General features: G+C 45.7%; 1 protein-coding gene and 1 long non-coding RNA gene across 3 annotated transcripts in view; one reads left to right on the top strand and one right to left on the bottom strand.

Annotated features, from left to right (window-relative positions):
• RASGEF1C (RasGEF domain family member 1C) overlaps positions 1-24,404 on the top strand; it is a 50,669-nt gene that overhangs the window by 9,980 nt on the left and 16,285 nt on the right. The window contains exons 4-8 of the mRNA XM_045026735.1: positions 7,921-8,133; positions 12,393-12,467; positions 20,404-20,499; positions 22,815-22,917; positions 23,023-23,102. Coding sequence (XP_044882670.1) covers positions 7,921-8,133; positions 12,393-12,467; positions 20,404-20,499; positions 22,815-22,917; positions 23,023-23,102 — 567 coding nt within the window. The remainder of the gene's footprint in view (positions 1-7,920; positions 8,134-12,392; positions 12,468-20,403; positions 20,500-22,814; positions 22,918-23,022; positions 23,103-24,404) is intronic.
• The window catches only part of LOC123375644, a 47,257-nt gene continuing 42,580 nt past the window's right edge, over positions 19,728-24,404 (bottom strand). For both annotated transcript variants that reach the window (XR_006581540.1, XR_006581541.1), the window contains one exon: positions 19,728-19,776. This is a non-coding gene — a long non-coding RNA (uncharacterized LOC123375644). The remainder of the gene's footprint in view (positions 19,777-24,404) is intronic.

Genomic DNA, 24,404 nt, shown 5'->3' with positions numbered 1-24,404 from the left:
GGCTCATTCTAGGCTTTAGGACACAGATGTGGGCAATCCAGTTAAAAAAACAAAGCAAAACTGCATGATTGAAAGAGAAGGGAAAGGAAATGTGTCCCTCCTATCCACATGAAACAGGAGAGAAATGGAAGCAGCTGCTGTTGGGCTGGGCTGGCATAGCCACTGGCAATACACTGGCTGGCTGTACACTGGCATTGCTACCCTGGTTTGGCTGGCCAGGAGGCCACCATAAATAAAATGCTAGAAGAGAGTGGGGGTGGGGGACTGCGTGATTGTTGAATGGAGCCTGGCTGCAAGGGAGCACAAGGAGAGTGCCAGGGACATACTGCACCCAAAAAGGCCTCCCCAGACATGGCAGTGACTCACCACTACGCCCCCATGAAGGAGACACCCCAGGCTGCATCGGGTATCTGGGCTGGTCCTGTGGCCAGTTATGCTGGAACCTCACTCAGCCCAATGGCAAAGTTTGGGAGGGGAGTCTCACCCAGATTTTCTCCTCCTGTGTCTCTGCTCCCACAAATAAACCTCTAGCCAGATTGACGTTTTTTCACTGCTACTTATAAATTGCAATGTACATGTTAACAGCCCAAAACTGGCAGTGTGTCTCATAAATTATACAGCTCTATTGAAATGCAGCCATCTCTGGGGTGGAGTGTATACCCCAGCCTGGGTACAGTGTGCTGCACATAGCATGCAGGGAAATTTTTCACCCAGGACGCTGAGGGAACCCCCCCGACTCTTACAAAAATAGCTTTGGGGTCTTTAATACCCATGCGACATTGGAGAAGACAAAGATCCCTACAGAATAAACTGCATAGCATTCAGTTTACCTGCATCAGAAGGTGTGAGACATCATGTAATGGTCCATGGTCAGGAGCAGAGGGGAGACAGGTCTTGGTGTCAGTCGGATTGTTGTTGACTGCAGACTACAGACAGGATAGGACCCCCTCCTTCCCTTAAAACTAATGGAGATTCTCCCTTAGCTAATAGAGACAATCTCCTGCAACCTGGGGGATGCAGACAGAAATAAACTATCTGCACCAGATCCTCAGCTAGTGCAAATGGGCACATTGACTTGAGTGAAGCTATGCCCATTTACAGTAGCTGGGGATCTGGCTCATTAGGTCTTCTGGACTCTTGTACTTCGGTATCAGTTTGTTCAGCACTCGCATGCCAATGTTACGACAGAGGAGAGGGATGGGCACGGGTGAGGACTGTGTTGGGGTGGGGAGGGGTTTCTAAACATTGTTTTTGCAAAGGGGAACTTCCCCCCCCACTTTTTTTTTAGCTATAATTGGCCAGAATCTACTGCTGCTTTGATCATAGAATCATAGAATCATAGAATCTCAGGGTTGGAAGGGACCTCAGGAGGTCATCTAGTCCAACCCCCTGCTCAAAGCAGGACCAAACCCAACTAAATCATCCCAGCCAGGGCTTTGTCAAGCCTGACCTTAAAATCCTCTAAGGAAGGAGATTCCACTACCTCCCTAGGTAACCCATTCCAGTGCTTCACCATCCTACTAGTGAAAAAGTTTTTCCTAATGTCCAACCTAAACAATCCCTGGAAATTTTCCCACTGACCACTCTGAGATTAGGGCTGGGCCCAACAGATGTGGGAATCATTTCTCCTCCCTTCTCTGTACAGAAAAATGTCCTAGGAACATATCATTGCAAGAAAATAACATTTAAAGCTCAGGCAGCAGTAAATTGTGACTGCATTTGAGATCTGCACTTACAATACTGAGTGATAAGCTTATTCTGAATGGAGCTGGGGTAGATCCTTCTGAGACAGAGTCTGCTGTCACTTACATCCTGGAATTATCCCCGTGCAAGTCATCGGGGAGAGGAGAATCAGACCCCATATCTGAAACACAGCAATGGAAGAGACGGATTCTGAATGGCAAATGAAGAGCCATGTTGTGGAGAGAACTGTCACATCTTAAATCAGAGTCAGAAGTTCATGAATGTTCTGGGCTGGAATAATTAACGCTTCCTTAAGGTTTGCAGCAGTTGTAGGAAGATCTCTAAGGCAGCTGGCCTCCATTCAACTACCTGCTGTTTACCCACAACAGGACCCCTTTACAAAAAGCCTGTCTCTTCCACAGGCGTTCACTGTGTATTGAGTTTGGAAATAACTCCTACTTTTAGGCTTTTCTAGTGAGTCCGTGTAAAAATCCAAGGTTGACATTACACTGTGTGTTTTAGGCTCAGTTTAAAGGGACTGCATTAGCCCTGCCTGATTGCAATATAGTGGGGAAAGCTTCCATGCTCGGAGTGGGATTTCCAGGTTTTATCACTTGATCATCGCAGGCCACATTGGCTATGTCTGTACTGCAGCTGGGAGCATGCCTCACGGCCCAGGTAGATGCTTAGTCTGGGAGTGAAGTTAATGGTAGACTCCCAAATTGCTACATAACAACCAGTTTTGGAGCCCAACATCAGCTTATTTCCTCTCTGGCCCTGACACACACCCCTCCACTCCATCGTGCCCCCTCCCCCTCCCCGTCTCTTGCTCTACAGGCACCAGCAGCGAAAGGTTTGTGTTGAAGATCAGTAGGACTAGTTGAATAGGCCTTGAGCTTTGCAGTGAAGCATGTGGAGTAGCCACTGCTACACTATGTTGCTTTCTATTATTATTTATGGAAATCAAATCCTACTGAGGAAAACAGAAGGGAGCATAAAGTCTGGCAACTCAAGTATGCAACTATAATTAGACAGGCCAAAAAAAGAATTAGAAGAGCAACAGGCAAAAGAGACAAAAACTAACAGCAATTTTTTTATAGTACCTCAGAAACAAGAAGCCTGCCAAACAATCAGTGGGGCCACTGGATGATCAGGGTGCTAAAGGAGCACTCAAGGAAGATGGCTGTTGTGGAGACACTAAATTAATTCATTGCATCGGTCTTCACTGCAGAGGATGTGAGGGAGATTCCCACACCTGAGCCATTCTGTTTAGGTAACAGATCTGAGGAACTGTCCCAGATTACTGTGTCAGCAGTGGAGGTTTTGGAACAAATTAATAAATTTAACTGTAATAAGTCAACAAGACCAGATGGGATTCACCCAAAAGTTCTGACGGAACTCAGATATGAAATTGCAGAGCTGCTAACTGTGGTATGTAACCTATCGATTAAATAAGCCTCTGTACCAGGTGACTGGAGGATAGCCAACATAATGCCAATTCTTTAAAAGGCTCCAGAGGTGATCCCAGGAATTACAAGCAGGTAAGCCTGACTTCAATACCAGGCAAATTGGTGGAAACTATAGTAAAGTACAGAATTGTCAGACACATAGAGGAACATAGTATGTTGGGGAAGAGTCAACATGGCTTTTGTAAAGGGAAATCATGCCTCATCAATCTGTTAGAATTCTTTGAGAGTATCAACAAGCATCTGGAAAAGGGTGATCTAGTGCAGTGGTTCTCAAAGCCGGTCCGCCGCTTGTTCAGGGAAAGCCCCTGGCGGGCCGGTTTGTTTACCTGTCATGTCTGCAGGTTCAGCTGATCGCAGCTCCTAGTGCCTGAGGTTCGCTGCTCCAGGCCAATGGGGGCTGCGGGAAGCGGCGCGGGCCGAGGGATATGCTGGCCGCCCTTCCTTCAGCCCCTTCACATAACACAAAAACCAGGGGTCACCCAATGAACATGTTAGGCAGCAGGTTTAAAACAAACAAACAAAGTACTTTTTTTATACAACGCACAGTCAACCTGTGGAATTCGTTGCCAGGGGATGATGTGAAGGGTAAAACTATAACAGGGTTCAAAAAAGAATTAGGTGAGTTCATGGAGGATAGGTCCATCAATGCCTATTAGCCAAGATGATCGGGATGCAACCCCATGCTCAGTGTCCCTAAATCTCTGACTGCCAGTAGCTGGGACTGGATGACAGGGACGGCTCACTTGATAATTACCCTGTTTTGTTCGTTCTTGCTGAAGCATCTGGCAATGGCCATTGCTGGAAGACAGTCGACTGGACTATATGGACCATTGGTCTGACCTAATATGGCCACTCTTATGTTCGTAGGTATTTCGATAGCACCCACAGGTCCCACTCCCGTTGAGCTACGTGTTGTACAAACATATAACAAAAAGATAGTTCCTTCCCCAAAGAGCTTACAACTTAACTGCAAGACAGGTGGATACAACAAAACTGTGAACATCAAAAGCAGCGTACCAGAAGCCTGCAGGAGACGGAGTAGCTATGCATGTCCCTGGACGTAGGCCCTGAGAAGGTGTGAAAAGCATTGAAGAGAAAAACGATATTTTACAAAAAGTTCTTAGTATGGCAGGGTCCCTTTAATATAATCCTACTGCTAAACTGTGTTACGTACTCAGGAGACGCCACCAGTTTACAGCTCAACTTTTTCTGAAATAGCCTTAATCATAATATAGCAGGTTAAGATTTTGTCATGGTTATTTTTAGTAAAAGTCACGGACAGGTCATGGGCAATAAACAAAAATTCAAGGACGCCGTGAGCTCTCTGTGACTTTTGCTGCTGTGGCTCCAATGGTTTCCCCCACCACCGCGGTGGCTGGGAGCTGTGGGGTTCCTGGAAGCTGCGGGGGCTTTCCGCCCATGGTGGCTGGGAGCTGCAGGGTGACCATATTTCGCAAAGAGAAAATGGGACACCCTCAGCCGCTCGCCCTGGAGGCTTCTCCTCTCCACCCATGTGAGACTGTTGCCCGTCGCTGGAACCCTGAGCAGGGTCCCCTCAGGAGTCTGTCACCTGTCCCTGGAACCTGGCGGGGGGGCCCCTGTCGCCTATCATTGGAACCATGCTAGGGTCCCGCTGGCTGCCAGATCCAGAATCCTGCAGCCCCTGGGGCTGAAGCAGAGAATGTCATGGAGATCTCTGGATCCATGACCTCCGTGACATAAACGTAGTCTTAATTATGATCTAGGGTGGACTCTCAGCTCTTCCTGTTAAATTGTTGCAGGTATTACATGGAATATTATGCCGTGCAACTCTTGCTGATTTCGCATGTGGCAGAAAAGAGACCCTGAGGACTAACAGTGACTTGGGAGCACTTTGATTCCTGTGTTGTACCTGCGCAGCTCCTCTTTGCAAGCATTGGAGTAGTTCCTCTCTGACTAAGGGGTGAGGAGGGCTCCCTGTGCAGATGGTTAGACAGTTTACTCCACTCTCCTGCCAGTTGACTATGAAGGAGATTTGTGACCACGGATCTTTTGTAGTTGACGGAACAAGCTGCCGGAAATATGTCAACGTCGTAGAGTAACTTGGAAAGGAAGGAACAGGAGGGAGGCTAGGAACAGGCGGGTTTTCTGCTGCAAGACATCTAATTAAAAATTGATGCTTTATTTTAAGCAGCAGTGCTGAAAAAGAGCTAAAACAGTAGAGAGATTAGCCTTCTGCTTATAAGCTTTTGCTTCTTTGCCACTTAAATGAAGGGCCCAGCCCTGAACAGTTGCTGTATGCCAGTAACGGCTGAGCCCCTGCAGCTCCCGTTCCCTTTTCTGGGAGTCCCAGGGCATCTCAGTGCATCTCCGAATCAGGCCCAAATCACTGCTGTTCCAAATATTAATATGAGCTGTAATTACAAGAGATTACGCCTGAACAAACGCTGTAATTAACTTAAGGAAGAACTCCCACCCTACAGATGCAAATTTCCTTTTGGAGAAACAGCATGAAAGAGGCACCGTGCCGTTGGTTGTGCTTGTTTGAAAGAAAGCTGCCAGTACTATGAATCTTACAAATCAGAGATGGAAAGGAGCCATTAGGTCATCTAGTCCATTCCCTTAGGCTCCTGCAGGATTTTCCCCTACAGGATATTCTCCTGTCCTTTGTACAGTCTGGTTTCTAGCGGCTCTGTGCAGTGTTTATAAAAGTACACATGCTGAGAATGGTTGCTTGCCAAGTGTTGTGATTTGCATTTAGAGAGAGAAGTTTTAATTAAAATTTTGAGTTCCTGAGCCACCTGCAGGGCTCTGCTATCTTCTGAAGGACTTTCCTGGTTAAGAATTAAACACTTTGTTTAAATATTAAACAATGGCACTCTTCTTTTAATTGTTAAGCTAGCAGCGAAGCAGAGTAGGATGGCATGCTCTCTAGCACTTAGCTCCCATATCATCAAATGTCACTTTGTGGCAAGATGTTTACCAGCAGGAGTATTCCAAAATATAGTGTTGAATCTAATTTAAAGCGTTATTTTCAGTTGCTGATTACAGTTTAAACAAGGCTGGAAATCCTTCTCTGATGGCAAAAGCTATAAGGCTGTTTACAAATACAGGGAAATGCTTCTTGGAGAAGACTGCACTGAGCAAAATGAGTGTAACTCTCTTTTTTCAATGAGTTTCTTGGAGAAATTTTATTTAGAAATATTCCTGCTTATGTATGTTCAGTGTCACCCTCTTCTTGCTCTATCTATTATCTGGGGCATTTATATGAATCTTTGTTTTCTGTGGCCTATTTCTAGATCTGTGTGAAATGTTCACTACAAAAGCAGGGGAAACTAGAAATGTAGATCAAGGTTTGTGAAACGTTTTTTTAATGTTCCTGAATCATTCAAGCAATGCTGGGTTGATTTATTACTTTAAATAAAAACAGTCAGGAATTTGTTATCCTAGAGGTAGGATACATAAATATTTTGTGTCAAAACATTTTTGATGGAAAATTGGATTTTCAACTGAGTGAAAAAATTTTCCAAACATTGTCTGCTTTCTGTATATTTTTTTTCTGAAAAACAAATGCCCAAAAACCAAAATACTACAGTCGAAAATGGAAATATTTTGATTTCCAGCCAAAATGTCTTGGTATTTGAATTTCTACTGAAAAATCAACATTTTCTGCAGAGAAACCCATTTTTCAACCATCTCTGTTCACTGAGATTCAAAACCAGCGGAGATGTGTCCATGCCCATATGGGCATAAACCACAGAAAGTGTACAGACACTCTTCACTGCTTCAGAGTCAGCCCGATCTGCAGTAACCAAAAGCTCTGCCTTCTGGGCACTTGGTAACATATAAGAAAGAAGTATGGGTGAGCTCTCTTGCATCAGAGCCAGGCAGCAGCATGCTGGAAGAATCTTCATAATTATCTGAAGAAACAAAGGTTCTTGTGTTCATAGAAGTAGCCTTAGTAACAAAGGCCTTGTCTACACTACAAAGTTTTGTCGGCAAAAGCTGCCTTTTGCCAGCAAAACAGGGGCGGTGTCCACACTACAAAGCAACTATTGTCGGCAAAACAAAAGCACCTCAACAAGAGGCATAAAGCTTTTTGCCGAAAAGTTAGAGACAACGCGTCAGTGTGAAAACCGCTGTTTGTTTTGTCGACAGAACTGGCTTCCACCAGTATCCCATAATGCCTGCCGTGACCGCTCTGCTCACTGTTTTGATCTCTGCTGCCTGCAGGCATGCACCCCTCCCCTTTCAAAGCTCCAGGAAGTATCTGACAGTTGAGTGTGTTGCTCCCTTTGGGGAACAAAGAGCAAATCATGAATGTGGAATGCTCCTGTTCTGCCCGGCACTAGGAACACAGCGCTGCTGCTGCAGGGAGCCGAGGAACTGCTCTTCTGCTTTGACATTCCTCAGACTACTAAATGGAAATTAAGGGCCAGTTTCTGCTGTCTGTTACTATTGGTCAAAATCCAGAGCAGCTCACTTTAGTGGCTCCACCTTTCTTTCCTGTCTGCGGTGGCGCTGGTCCGTGGGTTGGGCTGTCACGAAGGAGCACAGCTAGCTTGCACACCTGACTGGAGGCTGATTCTGCGGTGCAGAGCTGGCGGGCAAAACTATAATTAAGTTGACTGGCCTTCTGAAATCGTCTTGGTGGAAATCAGATGGTAGCCTAGTGCTAGTCTATGGATATTTTGGGGTAGGAAAATTGGATTTAAAATACACCATTGTCGAGACCTGTGGCTTTTGTATGTTTATCTCCTCCTTCGTTTTTGTTATGTTTCCTCTCCAGGCCTACTGGAAAAGGATGAATCAGCTTTTGCAAGCCCTGAATCAGAAGCTTGCAACCCTTAGCCATGGGCAGGAAGGAATAGTCAAGATCAATGCTGCTGTCTCTGACAAGCTGGTTGCCTTTAAAAGTAAACCGCCGTCAATTCAGAGAGAAATCCTGACCGTCTGTAGTGACCCCTATACTCTGGCTCAGCAGCTAACGCATGTGGAATTGGTAAGTGCAGCACATGTGGAATTCCTAACTTTGCATTCAAGGGTGGCATTTTAAAGCCCAGCAGCAGCTGTGTCATCAAAACCCAAGTGAAATGCATACGCTGCTGCAGCATAGTTAGCACAGTATCAATACTGCAGGAGGAAGGTAATAAGTAATAATTGGAGATATACCAATCTCCTAGAACTGGAAGGGACCTTGAAAGGTCATGGAGTCCAGCCCCCTGCCTTCACTAGCAAGACCAATTTTTGCCCCAGATCCCTAAGTGGCCCCCTCAAGGATTGAACTCACAACCCTGGGTTTAGCAGGCCAATGCTCAAATCACTGAGCTATCCCTACCCCCATGGTTAGTGGATTAGAGCAGAGGACTGAGAAGCAGGGTATGTGACACTGCTTTGTCCTGTGACTATGCACAGGTCACTTAGGCTCTTCCTTTCCCTCAGTTTGCTCATCTGTGAAATGAGGACGATGATAATATCCCCCTGCTTCGCGATGAATTTAGTTCAGTTCCATTTGCAAAGTCCTTTGAGCCCCTTGAATGGAAGGTGCTGTGGAATGGCTGACCTCTATCATCCCAATTTTGTTCGATATTCAAGCTTTTACGTTGCTCAAACCCAGTTCTCTGCTACACAAGCATCTTCGTTGGTGTTTTTCCTTTCTCAGTTTCATAGACCTGAACTTATGAGACTTCAGGTAGCAGTGTGCCCACTCAGTCTTACTGTCCCCCTCCTCCCCACCCAATCCAGTCCTCAGCAGGCTTTTGATGATTGTTGCTCCCTTACCTGGTGAGGCGGGGGCAGTTTCTTCAAGGTGGTGGGGTGACATGAAGCCTTCTCTCCCGTGCAGTTTCAGGTCCACTGCATGGGTGTTCCACCTCCCCAGGCAAAGATTATGTGGGAAAAAATGAGGAGACTGGTGGCACCTTAAAGACTAACAGATTTATTTGGGCATCAGATTATGTGATGGTGCATCATAACCTCACTGCTGCTCCACCTCGCTGCATCTGTCCTCATATCTTTTTATACCCTTAAGCTTCTCCATTGCTGGTTCCTGGGAGGACACTGTTCACTTCTGAAGCCCCAAGAGTATTTTTCTCTGTTAATCTGAATGTAAAATAACTTAAAAAATGAAACCGTGTGAGGATTAAGAGTTGGAGGGAATATTATGGAACTCGAAGGCTTTCTAATCCCACAGCTGGCCATATTCTGCTCCTCAAAGAGGAATCTTTTGGAATGAAACCCATGAATTATAGGATCCATCTATAGGATCCACCAACCAAAAGGTTGGTTTTCAGCATATGTGACTTTGGCCCTCTTAGCTTTCTGTAGCTCTAACTAAACAGCACCAGAGACTGCGGAAGCCTTTTGTGGCAGTGTTTGGGTTTTTTTCCCCGCATGGAACAACTTGACTCTAAGATGAGTTTACTGCAGTGTACAAAGAATGATGCATTGAAACAATCTGCAGCTTTCGTTCCACTTCACTATAAACAGAGCTCCACTGTGTCTGCTCCTACTTCCTTGCACCAGGTGTAGTAATTACTCTGCAGTTCGTTAGGATGGTGATTATTCTTCAGCAATCTGAGCTACCCTATCACCTACATTTCCTTATGAGGAGCAGAGAAATTCCATGGGATTTGCTTATAGGACCAGCCCTGGAGTCTTGACGCAGGCAAAATGCCCATTGACTTTGCAGGTGCCTTATCGAGGTGAGGCTCTCAAGATTGAGCTGAGTGAGTTCACTTTGGTGCTCAGATACCCACCAATAATTCATTACTGAGATCAGGTGGGATTTTCAAAAATGCCTGAGGGATTCAGGAACTGAACTCCCATTGAAAGTCAGTGGTTCTTCGGTGCCTAATTAATGCTCTCTTGAAAATTTAAAATTACACACATAATAAATCATAACCTGATGGAATAATAATAACAATTAATAACTAGCTTTTTATGACAGGGTCTAGTAGACCTTCTCTGCTTTCTGCTGGAGGTGTCGGCTCCCTGATACACCCCGCTTAAGGAAAACCTGCTCAGACCAGACTACCAACAAGATTTAGTCTTCTAGAGGCCTAGAAGGGCCAGGAGAGAGACTGACCAATCAAGAGCCAGCAGGCCACTTAAGAAGGTTTGCCTGGTTTCTCTGAAGGGCAGTGCTTGCTGAGGCTGAGATGGGAGTGAGGTGCCTGTGTACTAGTCCAGGGGTTCTCAACCTTTTTCTTTCTGAACCTCCTCCCACTGCACAACATGCTACAGAAACTTCACCGCCCAACTGTAGCACAACTATTGTTTTTCTCCATAGAAATGCTACAGCAGCATTAAGGGGTAGGAAGCAGGGCAGTTGCCCGGGGGGCCATGCCACAAGGGGCACTGCGAAACTAAGTTGCTCAAGGCTTCAGCTTCAGCCCCAGGCGCTGGAGCTCAGGGCTCTGGGCTGCAGTCCTGCATGGTGGGGCTTCAGCTTTCTGCCCTGGGCCCTAGCGAGTCTAACTCCAGCCATGTTTGGTGGACCCCTGAAACCAGATCGCAGCCCCCCAGGGGGCCCCGGACCTCTGGTTGAGAACCACTGTACTAGTTCACAAGCTTGGGGCCAGGTTAGGGCCTTTGCATAACAAACTGTGACTAAGCAGTGACCATTTATTTTTGTTCGATAATTAAAGGCACCTACAGCCAGATTTTGAGTTTATTGTTTAACGGCTGATGCTGAGCTCATGGCAAGGGCCGTTCTGTTCCAGCCGGGCTGCCACACTCTTCTATAGAGCTTTTTATCAGTAGATCTCAAAGAGCTTTACAAAGGAGGTCAGTATCATTATTTCCATTTTACAGATGAGGAAACTGAGGCACAGAGAGAGGAAGTGACTTGCCCAAGGTCACCCAACAGGCCAACAGAAGAGCTCGGACTAGAACCCAGGTCTCCGGAGACCCAGTCTGGTGCTCTACCCACTAGGCCACATTGGCATGATAATAACAAGAGGTAGCTAATGTAATTAATGTTCTATCCTACTTTCATATATTGGATAAAGTGTGACCTTGGGCACATGTGCAAGTCAAAGGGAGTGGCACGAATGTAACCAAGATCAGAACTTGGCCTGTAGAGCTCAGTTCATTAAGAACTTAGTAGCAGCCAGCCTTGGTATAATCAATTGTGATGCCGATATCAAGCCCTGTAAAATGTCACATCTTACTTTGTTTTCTAAATCCATTTGAAATGTATTGACAGATGTCAAACCCCAGAGACACAGCTATGGGGCAGTAGGAAGTAGCTCTCTCCAGCATAGAAGGAGAAGCTTTGTTAGCTGTAGGGCAGGAGCACTCATTGTTTATGATGATCATTCCTTTCTGAAACCCTGGGAAATGTCTCATTTCAACGAAACGTGTAGAGCTAATGCCTTTCAAGAAATGTTACTTCATGCTCCCTTTGAGCTTGTGTCAGGGAGCCTGATTCTTTGGGGAGCTAAACTGATATCCTGTGCAGGCAGGATCGCAAACACTAGCTCATTTTTTAACCTGTAACACCTCTTGCCATTTTAGTGGCACTTACTCATGATGGGAGGGAAACCGCAACTGTTTTATAGCTGTTGGACATCCCTCGTCCTTTAACTGTCAGTTCGATACATTATTTACTTTTATTTTTGACACTGGACTGATGCTCTCCGGGTATCTAGGTGCATGCATCTTCACTGCCATATTTCCTCCATTTGCATTTAGTCAGTACGCTTGGGCACCCGGCTACCTTTGGTCTTGTTTAGCGAATGCAGTAGTAGTAAGGGCCAAAGCAATATGTACTGAGCTTTTACTTATCACTGGAGATCACAAAGCATTGGTTATCCCCCTTGTATGGGCAGGGAAATGGAGATACTGAGAGCGGCAGTGAGTCGCCCAAAGTTACACAGCAGGTCAGCAGCAAAGCCAGGAACAGAACCCAGATCTAGTGACTTCCAGCCCAGTGCCTCACGGGCCCACCATTTTATGAACAATACAGACAGGTCTTCAGTGTGGTTTATCGCCACCACAAGCTATTTATATACTGTTGGCTGGAGGTAGTGAGATGATTTTATTCTCCCCTGTTTATCACTCCCCTGTTTCTGGTGCAGTAACGTTGATTGTTTTTGTGAAAGTTAAAGTGGGGAACTTGCTGGCTGCATAGCACTTCATTAAAGCCCCATTTCAACTTGATGCCAAAACTTGGCTAGTAAAGCTAAAGTCTTGCAAAGCCAATAAGAAGAGACTCTGGGGATTACTCTCTCTCTCTCTTTCTCCGTCTCCCAAAAGGAAAGGCTGAGTCACATTGGGCCTGAAGAATTTGTGCAGGCGTTTGTACACAAAGACTCTTTGGACAGCACCAAGGTAGGATGTGTCACCATGGAAAGTGTCTCTCCTTCAATTATTTGGTTTGTTCTAGATGAACTGGTTTGAGTAAGAGTGTAAAACTAACCGTGATTGAGGAGTATGTGGATTAGGGCCATGCTACAGGCAGTGCACACACTTAGGGCTTGTCTTCACTACTGCACTACATCCTCGACAAGCACGGTGTAGACACCCCTTTAAGTCGATGCAACTTACATCACTTGGGGAGTGTTTTTTTCACACCTTGAGGGACACAACTTACATCAACTTAAGTGGTAGTGTAGACAAGCCCTTAGTCTAATGATGCAGTGAGGATGGAGCTCATGGTCAAGATTCTCATTGGTGAATCATTGCCTTTGAAATTCCCTGCTGCTGGAAATATGTCTGAGCCTCAGACTGGCCACCTTTAGAGACCACTAGATATGTAGCCCCGTGTTGTTCAGGCCACTAGCTGTGTCTTCTCGTATCCACAATGTACCTGTAACATTTGTAGAATGTGTCCAGATACCATATTAATGAATTGGTCTATGATGAGTGAGTGTAATCATCATTATCATCATCTTCTTCTTCTCTTTACATAACAGCTTGGAGCCCAAGGGCTCCCAAGGGACAGAAGGGAATGGCATGCAGTATGGGGACCTTAGAGCCTGATCCAAAGCCACTGAAGTCAATGGTAGTCTTTCCACTAACTCCTGTGGGGTTTGGATCAGAGTGAGTAAATTGACAGAGCCGCTGATGGTTCATCAATAAGGAAAGTGACTTCACTGCCACAGAGTGATAGTTTTGAAATGTTTCCATACTACTACTACTACCAAAAAAACCCACGTCAGGATAAGGCCAAATCCTGCTGTCAGCATCCCATGGGGGCTCCTGTTGAGTTCACTGCCCCCCCCCACACACAGTGGCAGAATTTCACCCTTAAATGCTGGAAATAGCAGGAGATAATCTATTTTTAATGTTGGCCAGATAATGGGCATTCAAATAGTGTGTAATGCAGCACCAGTGGCGCGATAACATCTCCATGCTGGCCAAGTAATAGGTGTAGTAGTGGGACCAATCCTGCTCTCATTGAAGTCAAGAGGAATTTTACCCTTGGTTGCAGAGGGAGTGGAATTGGGTGAAATTACTGCCTTGATACTATAAGAAGGAATAGCGTCCTTCATATTCATAAAGGAGCTTTGGTGTCAGAACTCCACGGACAGTAAAAGTAATCAATGTAAAAGATTCTGCAAAAATATTTGATCACAAAAGTGCCTGATTGTACTCAGAAGTGTCTTAAGAGACTTTCTTAATGGAAAAATTACTGCCAGGGCTTTCGATTACTGGGGAAGTGACATCTGTTGCCAGCATAGGCAAAAATTGAGCTAGTTAAACCAGATTCAAAATCATCTGGAAGTTCTGTTCTGTCCTTGATAACTCTTAGAACTCTCCTGTCTCCAAGGAAGTTTTGTTAGTGCAGGGAAGATAGACTAAAAATTATCACATTTTATGCAAGATATTTAGCAACTTCTGTCAACAAGTCTCTGCCAGGATTTAATGACAGTGAAATGCTAAAGCCCCATTTTAATCTACAACTGGAACTGAGTCAGGGGATCTGTGTATTGCATGGCTTTTCCCAAGCAATTACAACACAGTGAAAAGTTGGAACATCGATGGGATCTGACTCTATCCCATAAACAAGTTAAAACACTAAACTGCCCCTTACTTGGGTATAGTTTTAGTCCCATGCTGGCCCAGAAGAAAATTTAAAAGGATAAACCTATGTGGTGTGTACCCATGAGTCTGTCTATCTGCCTGTCTGTCTCCTCGCACTCTGGGTATTAGATTACAGGGATTGCCTGTAATAGTTGGGGTTATAGGGCAGGTTGCGTGCAATAGCAGAGGTCTGCACTCATTGACCCAGGAGGTCCCTTCCAGTGCTATGTCCTGTGTTCCTATGCACAAGGGCAGATTAGGGTTTTGTGGGGCCCTGGGCCAGAGCAAGTTGGGGCCCCCTCCCCACCCCTTGCACCTGCAGTCCCCCTGCTGCGCCCGCCAGGGAAATGGGGTCGGGTCACAGGGGCTTCCCCCGCCCCCTCTGCCCAGCACTCCTGCCAGGGAGCAAGGTCGGGGCATGGAGGCTAGTCCTGCTCACTGGCAGGAGTGCCGGGAAGGCAGGTGGAACGAGGCAATCCCCTGTGCCCCAATCGCACTCCCTTGCTGGAGTGCAGGGTGGGCAGAGCAACGCAAGGCCCTGCACCCCATCCCTGCACCCTGGCTGGAGTGCTAGGTGAGCAGAGCGGGTCAGGGCGTGGGGCCGCCCATTTTTCTGGGGCCACCCCAATTGGCTGGGGCCCCTAGGCACAGGCCCTGTTGGCCCACTGGCTAATCCGCCACTGCCTATACATCTCTCAATTTGAAGAAGAGCATATCAACACCAAAAAAATGACAAAGGCAGTTTCACGAGGCCCTCAACTTCCATTGACTTCAGTGAGAGTTGAGGGTGCTCAGCACCTTGCAGGATCAGGCTCTTAGCACTGGGCCTGGCTAACGCCCAGATCTTTTATTTTAAAGACTGCAGCTTGTTTATATGTTCTCTGTTCCAGTGGCAATGGCCTTTGCCTTACCCAGCTGAGCTGTGGCAGCCCCTTGTCACTCCTTTATGGATTGGAGGGACCAGTATATACTTAGAAGAATGGGGGAAGAGTTGTTCCCACTTAGATCAGAACTGAATTGGGCCTGGTATCTCTCCAAGTATCGCTCTCGGAGCTAGAGTAGAGCTTTCCAGTCTCGGAGCCAGTGGCTGCTGTTGACTAACTCTATCCTGTGGCCATTCTGTGTGCCGCACTCCCATTGAATCAGTGGGATCGTCAAGAGTAGATCAGTTGCCATATTTGGCCTTCACTAAAGATTTTCCTATAGGTATCGTGTAGGGGACTGGGGTTTTTCAAAGGTGGCTAAAGGAGTTAGATGCAAGTTCCATTGAAAGGCGATGCAATTCCGGCACCTAAGGCCTGATCTACAATTAAAAGTTAGGTTGACAAAGCGACATCAGTTAGGGGCATGAAAACCCTCAGACCAACAAAGCTGTGCTGACCTAACCCCTACTATAGATGCAGCTATGTCAACAGAAGAATGTTCCATCAATGTAGCCACCGTTGTGTGGGGAAGTGTGTTCCTGCACCTACAGAAAACCCTACCATCCGTGGAATGTCATCTGCATTATGGGGTTCTGTTGGCATAGCAATGGCAAGGTAAATATGTCGGTAGAGTCTCCATGGTGTAGACGTACCCTTAATTCAGTGGTTCTCAACCAGGGGTATGTGTACCCTGGGGGTACACAGAGGTCTTCCAGCGGGTACATCAACGCATCTAGATATTTGCTTATTTTTACAACAGGCTACATAAAAAGCACTAGTGAAGTCAGTACAACCTAAAATTTTATACAGATGACTTGTTTATGCTGCTCCATATACTGTACACTGAAATGCAAGTACAATATTTATATTCCAGTTGATTTATTTTATAATTATATGATAAAAATGAGAAAGTCAGCAATTTTTCAGTAATATTGTGCTGTGACACTTTTGTATTGTTATGTCTGATTTTGTAAGCAAGTCGTTTTTAAGTGAGATGAAATTTGGGGTACACAAGACAAACCAGACTCCTGAAAGGGGTACAGTAGTCAGGGCAGAGGTTCTCAATCTTTCCAAACTCCTGAAGGCATCATTGAAAATCCCAGTCGAAGTTCAGCGCCCACCCCACACCAACGCACTGTGATTGGCATTTCTGTTTTGTTCAGAATAGGATAGGCAAAAAATAAAAAAGGTCTATGATGTAAAGAAACTAATTGTGATGAGATTTCAACTACCTGATAAGAACTTGACCTTGAGGGACATGACTGAAAATGGACAGGTGCAAGTAATAATTCAGGTTACTAAGTAAAATTAAAAAGAGAAAGGGATGAAATGAGGACACTGAATTTCAGCGGAGTGAGTTTTGGAAGAATGGGGGGGGGGAACGTGGCGATGAGTGAAATTGAATTGGATGAAGCAACAGAGGGAAAGAAGACCGAGGGGAAAGAGGAAATGTTCAGCGATAGATTAATGTCTGCCCAAAGGCTTTGCATGTCATCTAGCATTAAATATAGCTGGAATTTAAAACAAAAAGCCAATGTGGAGGAACATGAAATGCAAAGAGTAATTAAGGATAAGAAGCAAATGCAAAGAAACATCAGGTGCAAAGGACAGATTACAGAATGAAGACCAGAAAGTGTGAAAAAAGTGCAGTAATGGCCTGGTGGAGAATCCAAATGATTTGTATCGATAGGCTGAGATAATTTTCAAGAGATTTTTCAAGAAAAATACAAAGGGAATAAACAGCTATTGGTTATACATATTCTTTAAACGTTGATCCACTCGTTGAGGTATTGTTCTGTAACAGCGCCAGTCTTTGCTGCAGTGCTTAATACCAGAGTGAGGGCTTGGCTACACTTACAAATTTGCAGCGCTGCAGCAGGGTGTGAAAACACACCCTCTGCAGCGCTGCAAATTGCGGCGCTACAAAGCGCCAGTGTGGTCAAAGCCACAGCGCTGGGAGCCGCACTCCCAGCGCTGTCCGTTATTCCCCACAGGGAGGTGGAGTACGGACAGCGCTGGGAGAGTTTTCTCCCAGCGCTGGCGCTTTGACTACACTTAGCGCTTCAAAGCGCTGCCGCGGCAGCGCTTTGAAATGCAAGTGTAGCCAAAGCCTGAGAAAAGAGTGAATACAGCCTTACGCTGCACTGAAGTATTGACTGAGTTGAAGGAAATGTCTTCAGTGGAGCGAAGTTATCCCACTGGATAAGGGTCTAGAGAATAAGGCGACAACTGCCTGAAAATTTGCATATGTAAGGTGACACTACCAAATTACGGGTTGAGTCCTCAGCAGTTTACACTCAGCATGGCTGAGGAGAGGAGATGGGATGGAAAAGATGGCTCTAAGCCACTTTGCTTCTCTCTTGAGCCTGGGTTGAGCTGAGGCCCTAGGTGAAATTTAGAACAACCTAAAGCAGAGGTGGGCAAACTACGGCCTGCGGGCCCCATCTGGCCCGCGGGACCATCCTGCCCAGCCCCAAAGCTCCTGGCCCAGGAGGCTACACCCAGCCCCTCCTCTGCTGTCCCCCCTCCCCCGCAGCCTCAGCTCGCTCACTCCGCCGTCGGCGCAATGCTCTGGGCGGTGGGGATGTGAGCTCCTGGGGCAGCGCAGCTGCAGAGCCCAGCCTGACCCGCTGCGCTGTGCAGCATGGTGGTGGCGGCGGCGGCAGCATGGCCCGGCTGCAGCGCCGCCAGCCACCGGTGCTCCAGCAGCGCGGTAAGGGGGCAGGGAGCAGGGGGAGTTGGATAGAGGGCAGGGGAGTTCGGGGTGGTGGTCAGGGGCTGGTGGAGGTGGTCGGGGGGGAATGGAGTTGAATGGGGGCAGGGGTCCCGGGGGGGGGGGCATCAGGAATGAGATGAGAGGTTGGATGGGGCGGCAGGGGGAAGTCAGGGCAAGGGTTCCGGGGGCGGTCAGAGGATAACGAGAAGGGGTGGTTGGATGGCGCACGGGTCCTGGGGGGGCCGTCAGGAATGAGAGGAGGAGTTGGATGGGGCGGTGGGAGTCTGGGGGCAGTCAGGGGACAGAGGTCCCAGAGGGGCCATCAGGGAATGGGGGGTTGGATGGGGCAGGAATCCCAGAGGGAGGGGACAGATAGGAGGTGGGGGCCGGGCCACGGCCTCCTCCCCTAACTGGCCCTCCATACAATTTATGAAACCCGATGCAGCCCTCAGGCCAAAAAGTTTGCCCGCCCCTGGCCTAAGGGCTGCTGTGTGTTACACTAGCTGCGTAGGATCTGGCAGTGCCCCGTGCACTGTGTCTTGTCATTTCCTGTCTCCTACATGGAGTGAGAGCAAAGCAGGTTATAAAGCCCTGATTGGAGACCTTCCCTTAAGAGAGCTTTGGTTGGAGCCCTAAAACCTTTCTCTGCCTCTGTTTCCTTATCTGCTAATTGGGGATAATATTTAATGTACCTATCTCACAGGGGCTTTGTGAGGCTTAATTAATTAATGTTTATTAAGTGCTTTGATATCTGCAGCTAGAAGAGGTTCTAGAAGTGCTAAATATTATTATTTATAAAGCTTAGATAAAGAAAAACTTCTACTAAAATCTTTGTGTCTGGTAGATTTCTAATCAGTCGTACCCACTGGTTCTTATGCACTGGCACCAAGCCATCTTGTGCTGCAAACTCTGAAGGGGGACGCCTTCATCTACACCAAAAACTGTTTTTGTTTACTTCTTTTTTGAATGAATGAAAACATTTTTATTAATGGTAAAGTTTTGCAAAAGTGGGCTTTAAACAAAATACCTAAGATACCTGATATCGTACCTCTAATCCCAAAAGTGAGAGTGCTCACGGAGTTTCTTAACAAAAGGCCCAATTTTCCAGAAGGACCCAAAGAGATTTATTAATCTATGGGAAAAGAATTGCCACCAGTAATAACAAAAGCAATGACTGTAAACAATTTTATAAAAGCAAAAAAGCTGCTTACTCTTGGGGCACCTTTAATAGATTCTGTTTGTTTCATTTCTTTTATTCGCTGGTATTTATATTCTACTTTTAAAACAAATAGAAATGTCAGCCCTGCAAAGAATTTCCCTGAAGTATAGTAAAGTGATTTCTATTTCTAAACTCTTCTACATCCAAAATCATAGATCAGGATTTTCTATTTTTGAATCACCTTGAGCATTATATTACCCCCTCTTCCTGTGAAGACTCATTGCTCAACTTTGACGTTTGCTTAACTTTACATACTGCGAGTAGTCCCAGTGCCTTCAACGGATCCCTCTGCATGCATCAAGATTTACTTGCCATAGATAAGCACTGTCTGTTGACTTTCTTACTCATATTTGCTTAAGACTGCATTGGGGTGGGAAATTATCCTCTTTAATAAAATAAAAAAATCAGTATCCACCAATACCCTCTAGTGGCTGCTAATATATGTACAGATAAATCAGAGATCTATAGAGAGCTGTGAGTCCTAGAAAGGAAATTCCCAGAATTTATTATGGCTGGGTTTTCTAAGACTTGAATTTTCAAAATCTCAGGGACAGATCCTCAGCGGGTGTAAACTGTCTTCGCTCCACTGAAGACAACAAATCCATTGAAGTCAGTGGAGCTAGGACGGCTTATCCTAGCTAAGGATGTGTCCCCATGCCTAAAGAGACTGTACTGTGAAAAATAGGGAATTATACCTCTTGTAATACCTTTTGCTGATTGTTTCCCTTGGATCCAAGTGTCCTGTTTCAAGGCAACCTACAAAACAGAACCAGGTCAGCTGAGAAGACATTTCAAACAGACAAGAGAATAAGAGAAAGAAATAAACACTTTTTTTCCCAAAAAGAGGTGAGCCATAACTGTCTTTTCTTTTGCTCACCCTTCTTTCTCTTAAACAAATTAGAGAGTCGTCTTGTCCAGGAAAATGCTGTGGGCAATTGCATTTGCTGAGCTGTGGGAAGTCATGGAGTCAAAGGAACAAACTGAATGTGTTCTGGAATATTGTGCTTGTCTTATTTATATTGATGTCGCTCTTTAAATACTGCAGTACCGTGGCTGTTAATATTCCAGTGAACAAGGATCAACATAAATTGCACTGGGGAGCATTTGTTGCAAGCAAAATGGGGTGGTTCTTCATACATTGATTTGATTTGTATAAAGCAACAATCTCAGCTAAACCCCACACATCTGCCAAAACCCACCCACCCACTGGCTTTCTGAACTCCATCCTTAATGCATAAACCAATGTGTGCATGTGTGTGTGTGAGAGATTTGTTTCAAAACAGTGGCAACAATCATTCCCTTTGTATAGCATATATCTTAACAAACAAGAAATCTAAGTAAAATACAGTTATGTCATTCAATGCTTTTCTTTTTTCCCCCCAGTCTTGTTTCAATGAGCAAAAAAAGACTAGTAACCTTGAGGCCTATGTGAAATGGTTCAATAGACTCTGCTATCTTGTGGCAACAGAAATTTGCATGGTAAGTGAAAATGTGTGGCAGTGTTTCATCACATGCCTGATGTGCCAGTCTGAGATGGTACATTAATAAGCAATCCCAGGGATATATTTTTCATGACCCAGCTAAGTTGTTCACATACGTTTTAGTAATGTGCTCACAGAAACACCCGGGTAAATTACAAACATAGAGCAAAACAGAGCTGGGGCGGGAGAGAGGGAGGTGGGAAAGGAGTGAATCTGTTGATGCAGTGAGTAAAAAAAAAACCCATTCTGTTGAAGCTGTGAGTGTGTAGCAGGTGTGGAGTTGTAGAATGATGAACTCTGCAAGAGAAATAATCTGAATGATGCCATGAGAGTCTTTTTTTTTTTTTACTCCCTTGAAAAGATTCCAGTGGAGAATGAAAAGCAGAAAAATCTTTGTCTTCTGTCTTCTGAATGCTTTTCTGAATGCTGAATGTGTCCAAATCCCAAATGAGCCTGCTCCAATCTTCCATTCATCGAGAAGAGACAAGAACTGCCGCAACCTTCTTTCTCCATTACCCGCTCCTCTTGTCTTCTCCCTCTCAAAATTCCTTTCCTCCTCCTCCCTTTCACTTGACCTCACTCGCCTCCCCTCTGACCCCTTCACCTTAACCCCTCTGTCTTTTCTGGCTTATTCCCTGCACAATCCAAGCATGTCCTGGTGTTCCCCAAGCTCAAAAAATGCCCCCTTGACTCCGTCCTGTCACTAAAGCTACTGCCCCAGCTCCCTTCACCCTTTCGTCTCTACACTCATTGAACATGCTGTCTACATCTGTCGCCTTGAGTCCTCTCCTCTGGCTGCATCCTGGATCTCTGCTGATCTGACTCTGCCCTCTCCACTCTCCTGCGTCTGCTCTTACCACGGTCTCCAATGTCCTCCTCCTGGCCAGATCTCATATGTCTTTTACGCCATCTGCATCTTCTTTGATCTCTTTTCTGCCTTTGAATCTGTAAATTAGAGTTCCCTTCCTGCAATCTTGGCCTGCCTTGGCTCTTGTGATCCTTTCTTGGTTCCCCTCCTCCCTCTCTGGCTGTTCCTGCTGCATCTCTTTTGGTGGGTGGCTCACCACCTCATTCTCCATGAAAATCTCACCAGAATCTCTCCTAGGACCTTTCCTCTTCCATCTCAGTGCCCTGTCTCTGGGCAATCTCATCCCAGTGCAAAACTGAAGAGGAGCTGAACGACAATGGCCATCAGCGCCACAGCTCAAAGTTATCATTGTGTCATTGTTTGGGCCTTTCACATGGTTCTTTGATACACTGCCTATGACTGCACACGTAATCTATATTTAATGCTCATTTAAAGTATTTTTATTATCAATATTATTTAATTTGGATTCTGGAAATGACACCTGTTTTAAAAATGTGGAGGACGCGTTGTGGAGGGAAGGGAACACGGAACCTTTCACCCCAGGGTTGACAGATTGAGTTGTTGGTGACTCAACATTGTTACCATCTGCTGACAGTTTTGTGACCTAGTTGAAAATAATATGGTGATCTCAATCTAGTTACCACTAGACATGAGTCTCTAAACCCACAACCACCATCCAAATTAACTCGGATTGCCATGCTTGTGAAAAGTCTCAATAGAAAGGCCAAACTGAATGACCTGTGGATGTCTCATCCTTGGATGTAGTTCTTCAAAGGCAGGGCTGAGGCAAGTGCTCAGATACTGTGGTGATGAGTGTGATATGAAGCCTAGACAGACAAGAGGAAAAACAGATAGAAAGAAATTAGCAGACAGATATTGGGGTAGCTTGCACTGTTCTTGTCAGTGCTATTTCATCTGGGGATCACTCCCCACTTCTGTTACTTTTTCATTACCAGTAAATTTACCTTCGGGACAGGAGAAAGAGTTTTTAAATACATTATGAGACAAAGCCTCCATAGAATGAAGGTGTGGTTGTTGTATAGGGGTGAAATCCTGGCCTCACTGAAGTCAATGGCGAAACTCCCATAGATTTCAGTGGGGCCAGGTGTCTATTAATATTTTTACTTGGTAGCTTTCGAGCTATTTGGACAGTTTATCTCTGCAGTCAGTAGTCTCTAGAGGCTGACTGTCTCAATCATTGACCTGGCACTGAAGCAATGAGCCGTTAAAGGGTTTTGGCCCCATGAAAGCTTTGATTCAGGAGACTGCTGGTCACAAATGTCATTAGTCAATCAAACTGCTGTACAAAATTAGGCAATAGCTGGGCTTTTTTAAAAAACTCTGCTGAGTTAAAGTTAGGATTTTCCTGGGTAGGGCACCAAAGCCTGTCATTGCCTACGATTTTCCATGTGCTTGTCGCGACTATTTATTTATTTAATCTGCAGCCTGCGAAAAAGAAACAGCGAGCACAAGTCATAGAGTTCTTCATTGATGTTGCCCGAGAGTGCTTTAACATAGGGAATTTTAATTCACTGATGGCAATCATATGTAAGTATGGTAGATGCTTCAAAATAGAATTTTTCTGTTTGGCATAATGGCTGTAAAAAGCACATCTGACTCCTAACTGTTTCCCTCTTTCTTATTTCCTCCTAGCTGGAATGAACATGAGCCCCGTCTCCAGGTTAAAGAAGACCTGGTCAAAAGTGAAAACAGCCAAATTTTTTATTCTCGAGGTAAAAAAAGAAGCTTAATTATTTGTATTAATCAAATGTATTCAGGTGCCCAATACTAAGTAGAGCCGTGGTTCTCAACCAGCGGTCCGAGGCCCCCTGGGGGGCCGCCAAGCAGAACCCGTGTTAGACTTGCATGGGGCTGAAGCTTGAGCCTCACTACCTGGGGCTGAAGCGTGGTCCATGAGCAACTTAGCTTCACAGGGCCCCCTGTGGCATGGGGCCCAGGGCAATTGCCCTGCTTGCTACCCCTTAATGCCGGCCCTGGCTTTTATATGCAGAAAACCAGTTATTGTGGCACAGGTGGGCCATGGAGTTTGGTGGGGCCTCAGAAAGAAGAAGGTTGAGAACCTCTGAAGGAGAGGTTCTTCATAGACTAGGGTTCAAAATCTCTCTGGAGAGGCACGTGTGAGCAGAAATGTACCAACAGAAGGTGTAAAACAACTATCATGCAGAGAGCGGCTGGAGCACCTGTATTCTGCCTCCACTCACCAGGGCAGAGTAAGGTGGGGTGAATGGAATGTGCCAAAAAGTGGGTGTAATCAGCATGAACTCCTCTATAAAGGATCATTCATGAGCCTGTTCCTGCTCTCAGTGAAGTCAGTGGCAAAACTCCCACTGCACGATAGTGCCATAGTGCTCTGTGTCTGGCACCCAAGCGAACCATTCCACCTCTGAGCTGGCGAAAGCAAGGCACATGGGGACACATAGCTTTTGTGGGGGGCTGTTACAGTGTTATATGGAGATGTGCCAGCACATTACTGCAGGGGATTCACCCTGATGCCAGCCAGATTTAGCCTGATATAAACGGTGCATAATTTTGCGCCACCTGTTCAGGCAATGGTCTTTTTTTTCTCCATTGGGAAGCAAGAATTTGGCCTGATATCTATATAATATGTACAGTGATGCTGTGATTAGCTACCCCATATATGCCACCTTGTTCAAATAAAATTGTGCTGATTTTAATATAAAAATCAAAGATACAAACAACCACAATCTATACATGTAGGTTTCTAGCTGTTTCCATGGCCAGCACTTATAGGAAATTAGGTAGAATTATGTATCTCCTGAGGATATAGGTGTGGCCTCTGCCCAGGACTTTGGAACAACCAAAGGAGAGACTGTCTTTAGGTTTTACACTGAGCCCCTACCAAACGGACTGACTAGATTTGGGGAGTTCATTCAGTGCTAGCTGAGCTCTCTGACACTGCCACATTATGATGATCTCTATTAATCTAAAATCACATCTGGATGCCTTGGTAAATAAGCATTAAGCCAGATAAATGTGACAAGAAAATGATGATG

Source organism: Mauremys mutica, chromosome 8, assembly GCF_020497125.1.
Source record: "Mauremys mutica isolate MM-2020 ecotype Southern chromosome 8, ASM2049712v1, whole genome shotgun sequence".
NCBI classification, from domain to species: domain Eukaryota; kingdom Metazoa; phylum Chordata; order Testudines; family Geoemydidae; genus Mauremys; species Mauremys mutica.
This window is presented reverse-complemented; position numbering and strand designations above follow the sequence as displayed.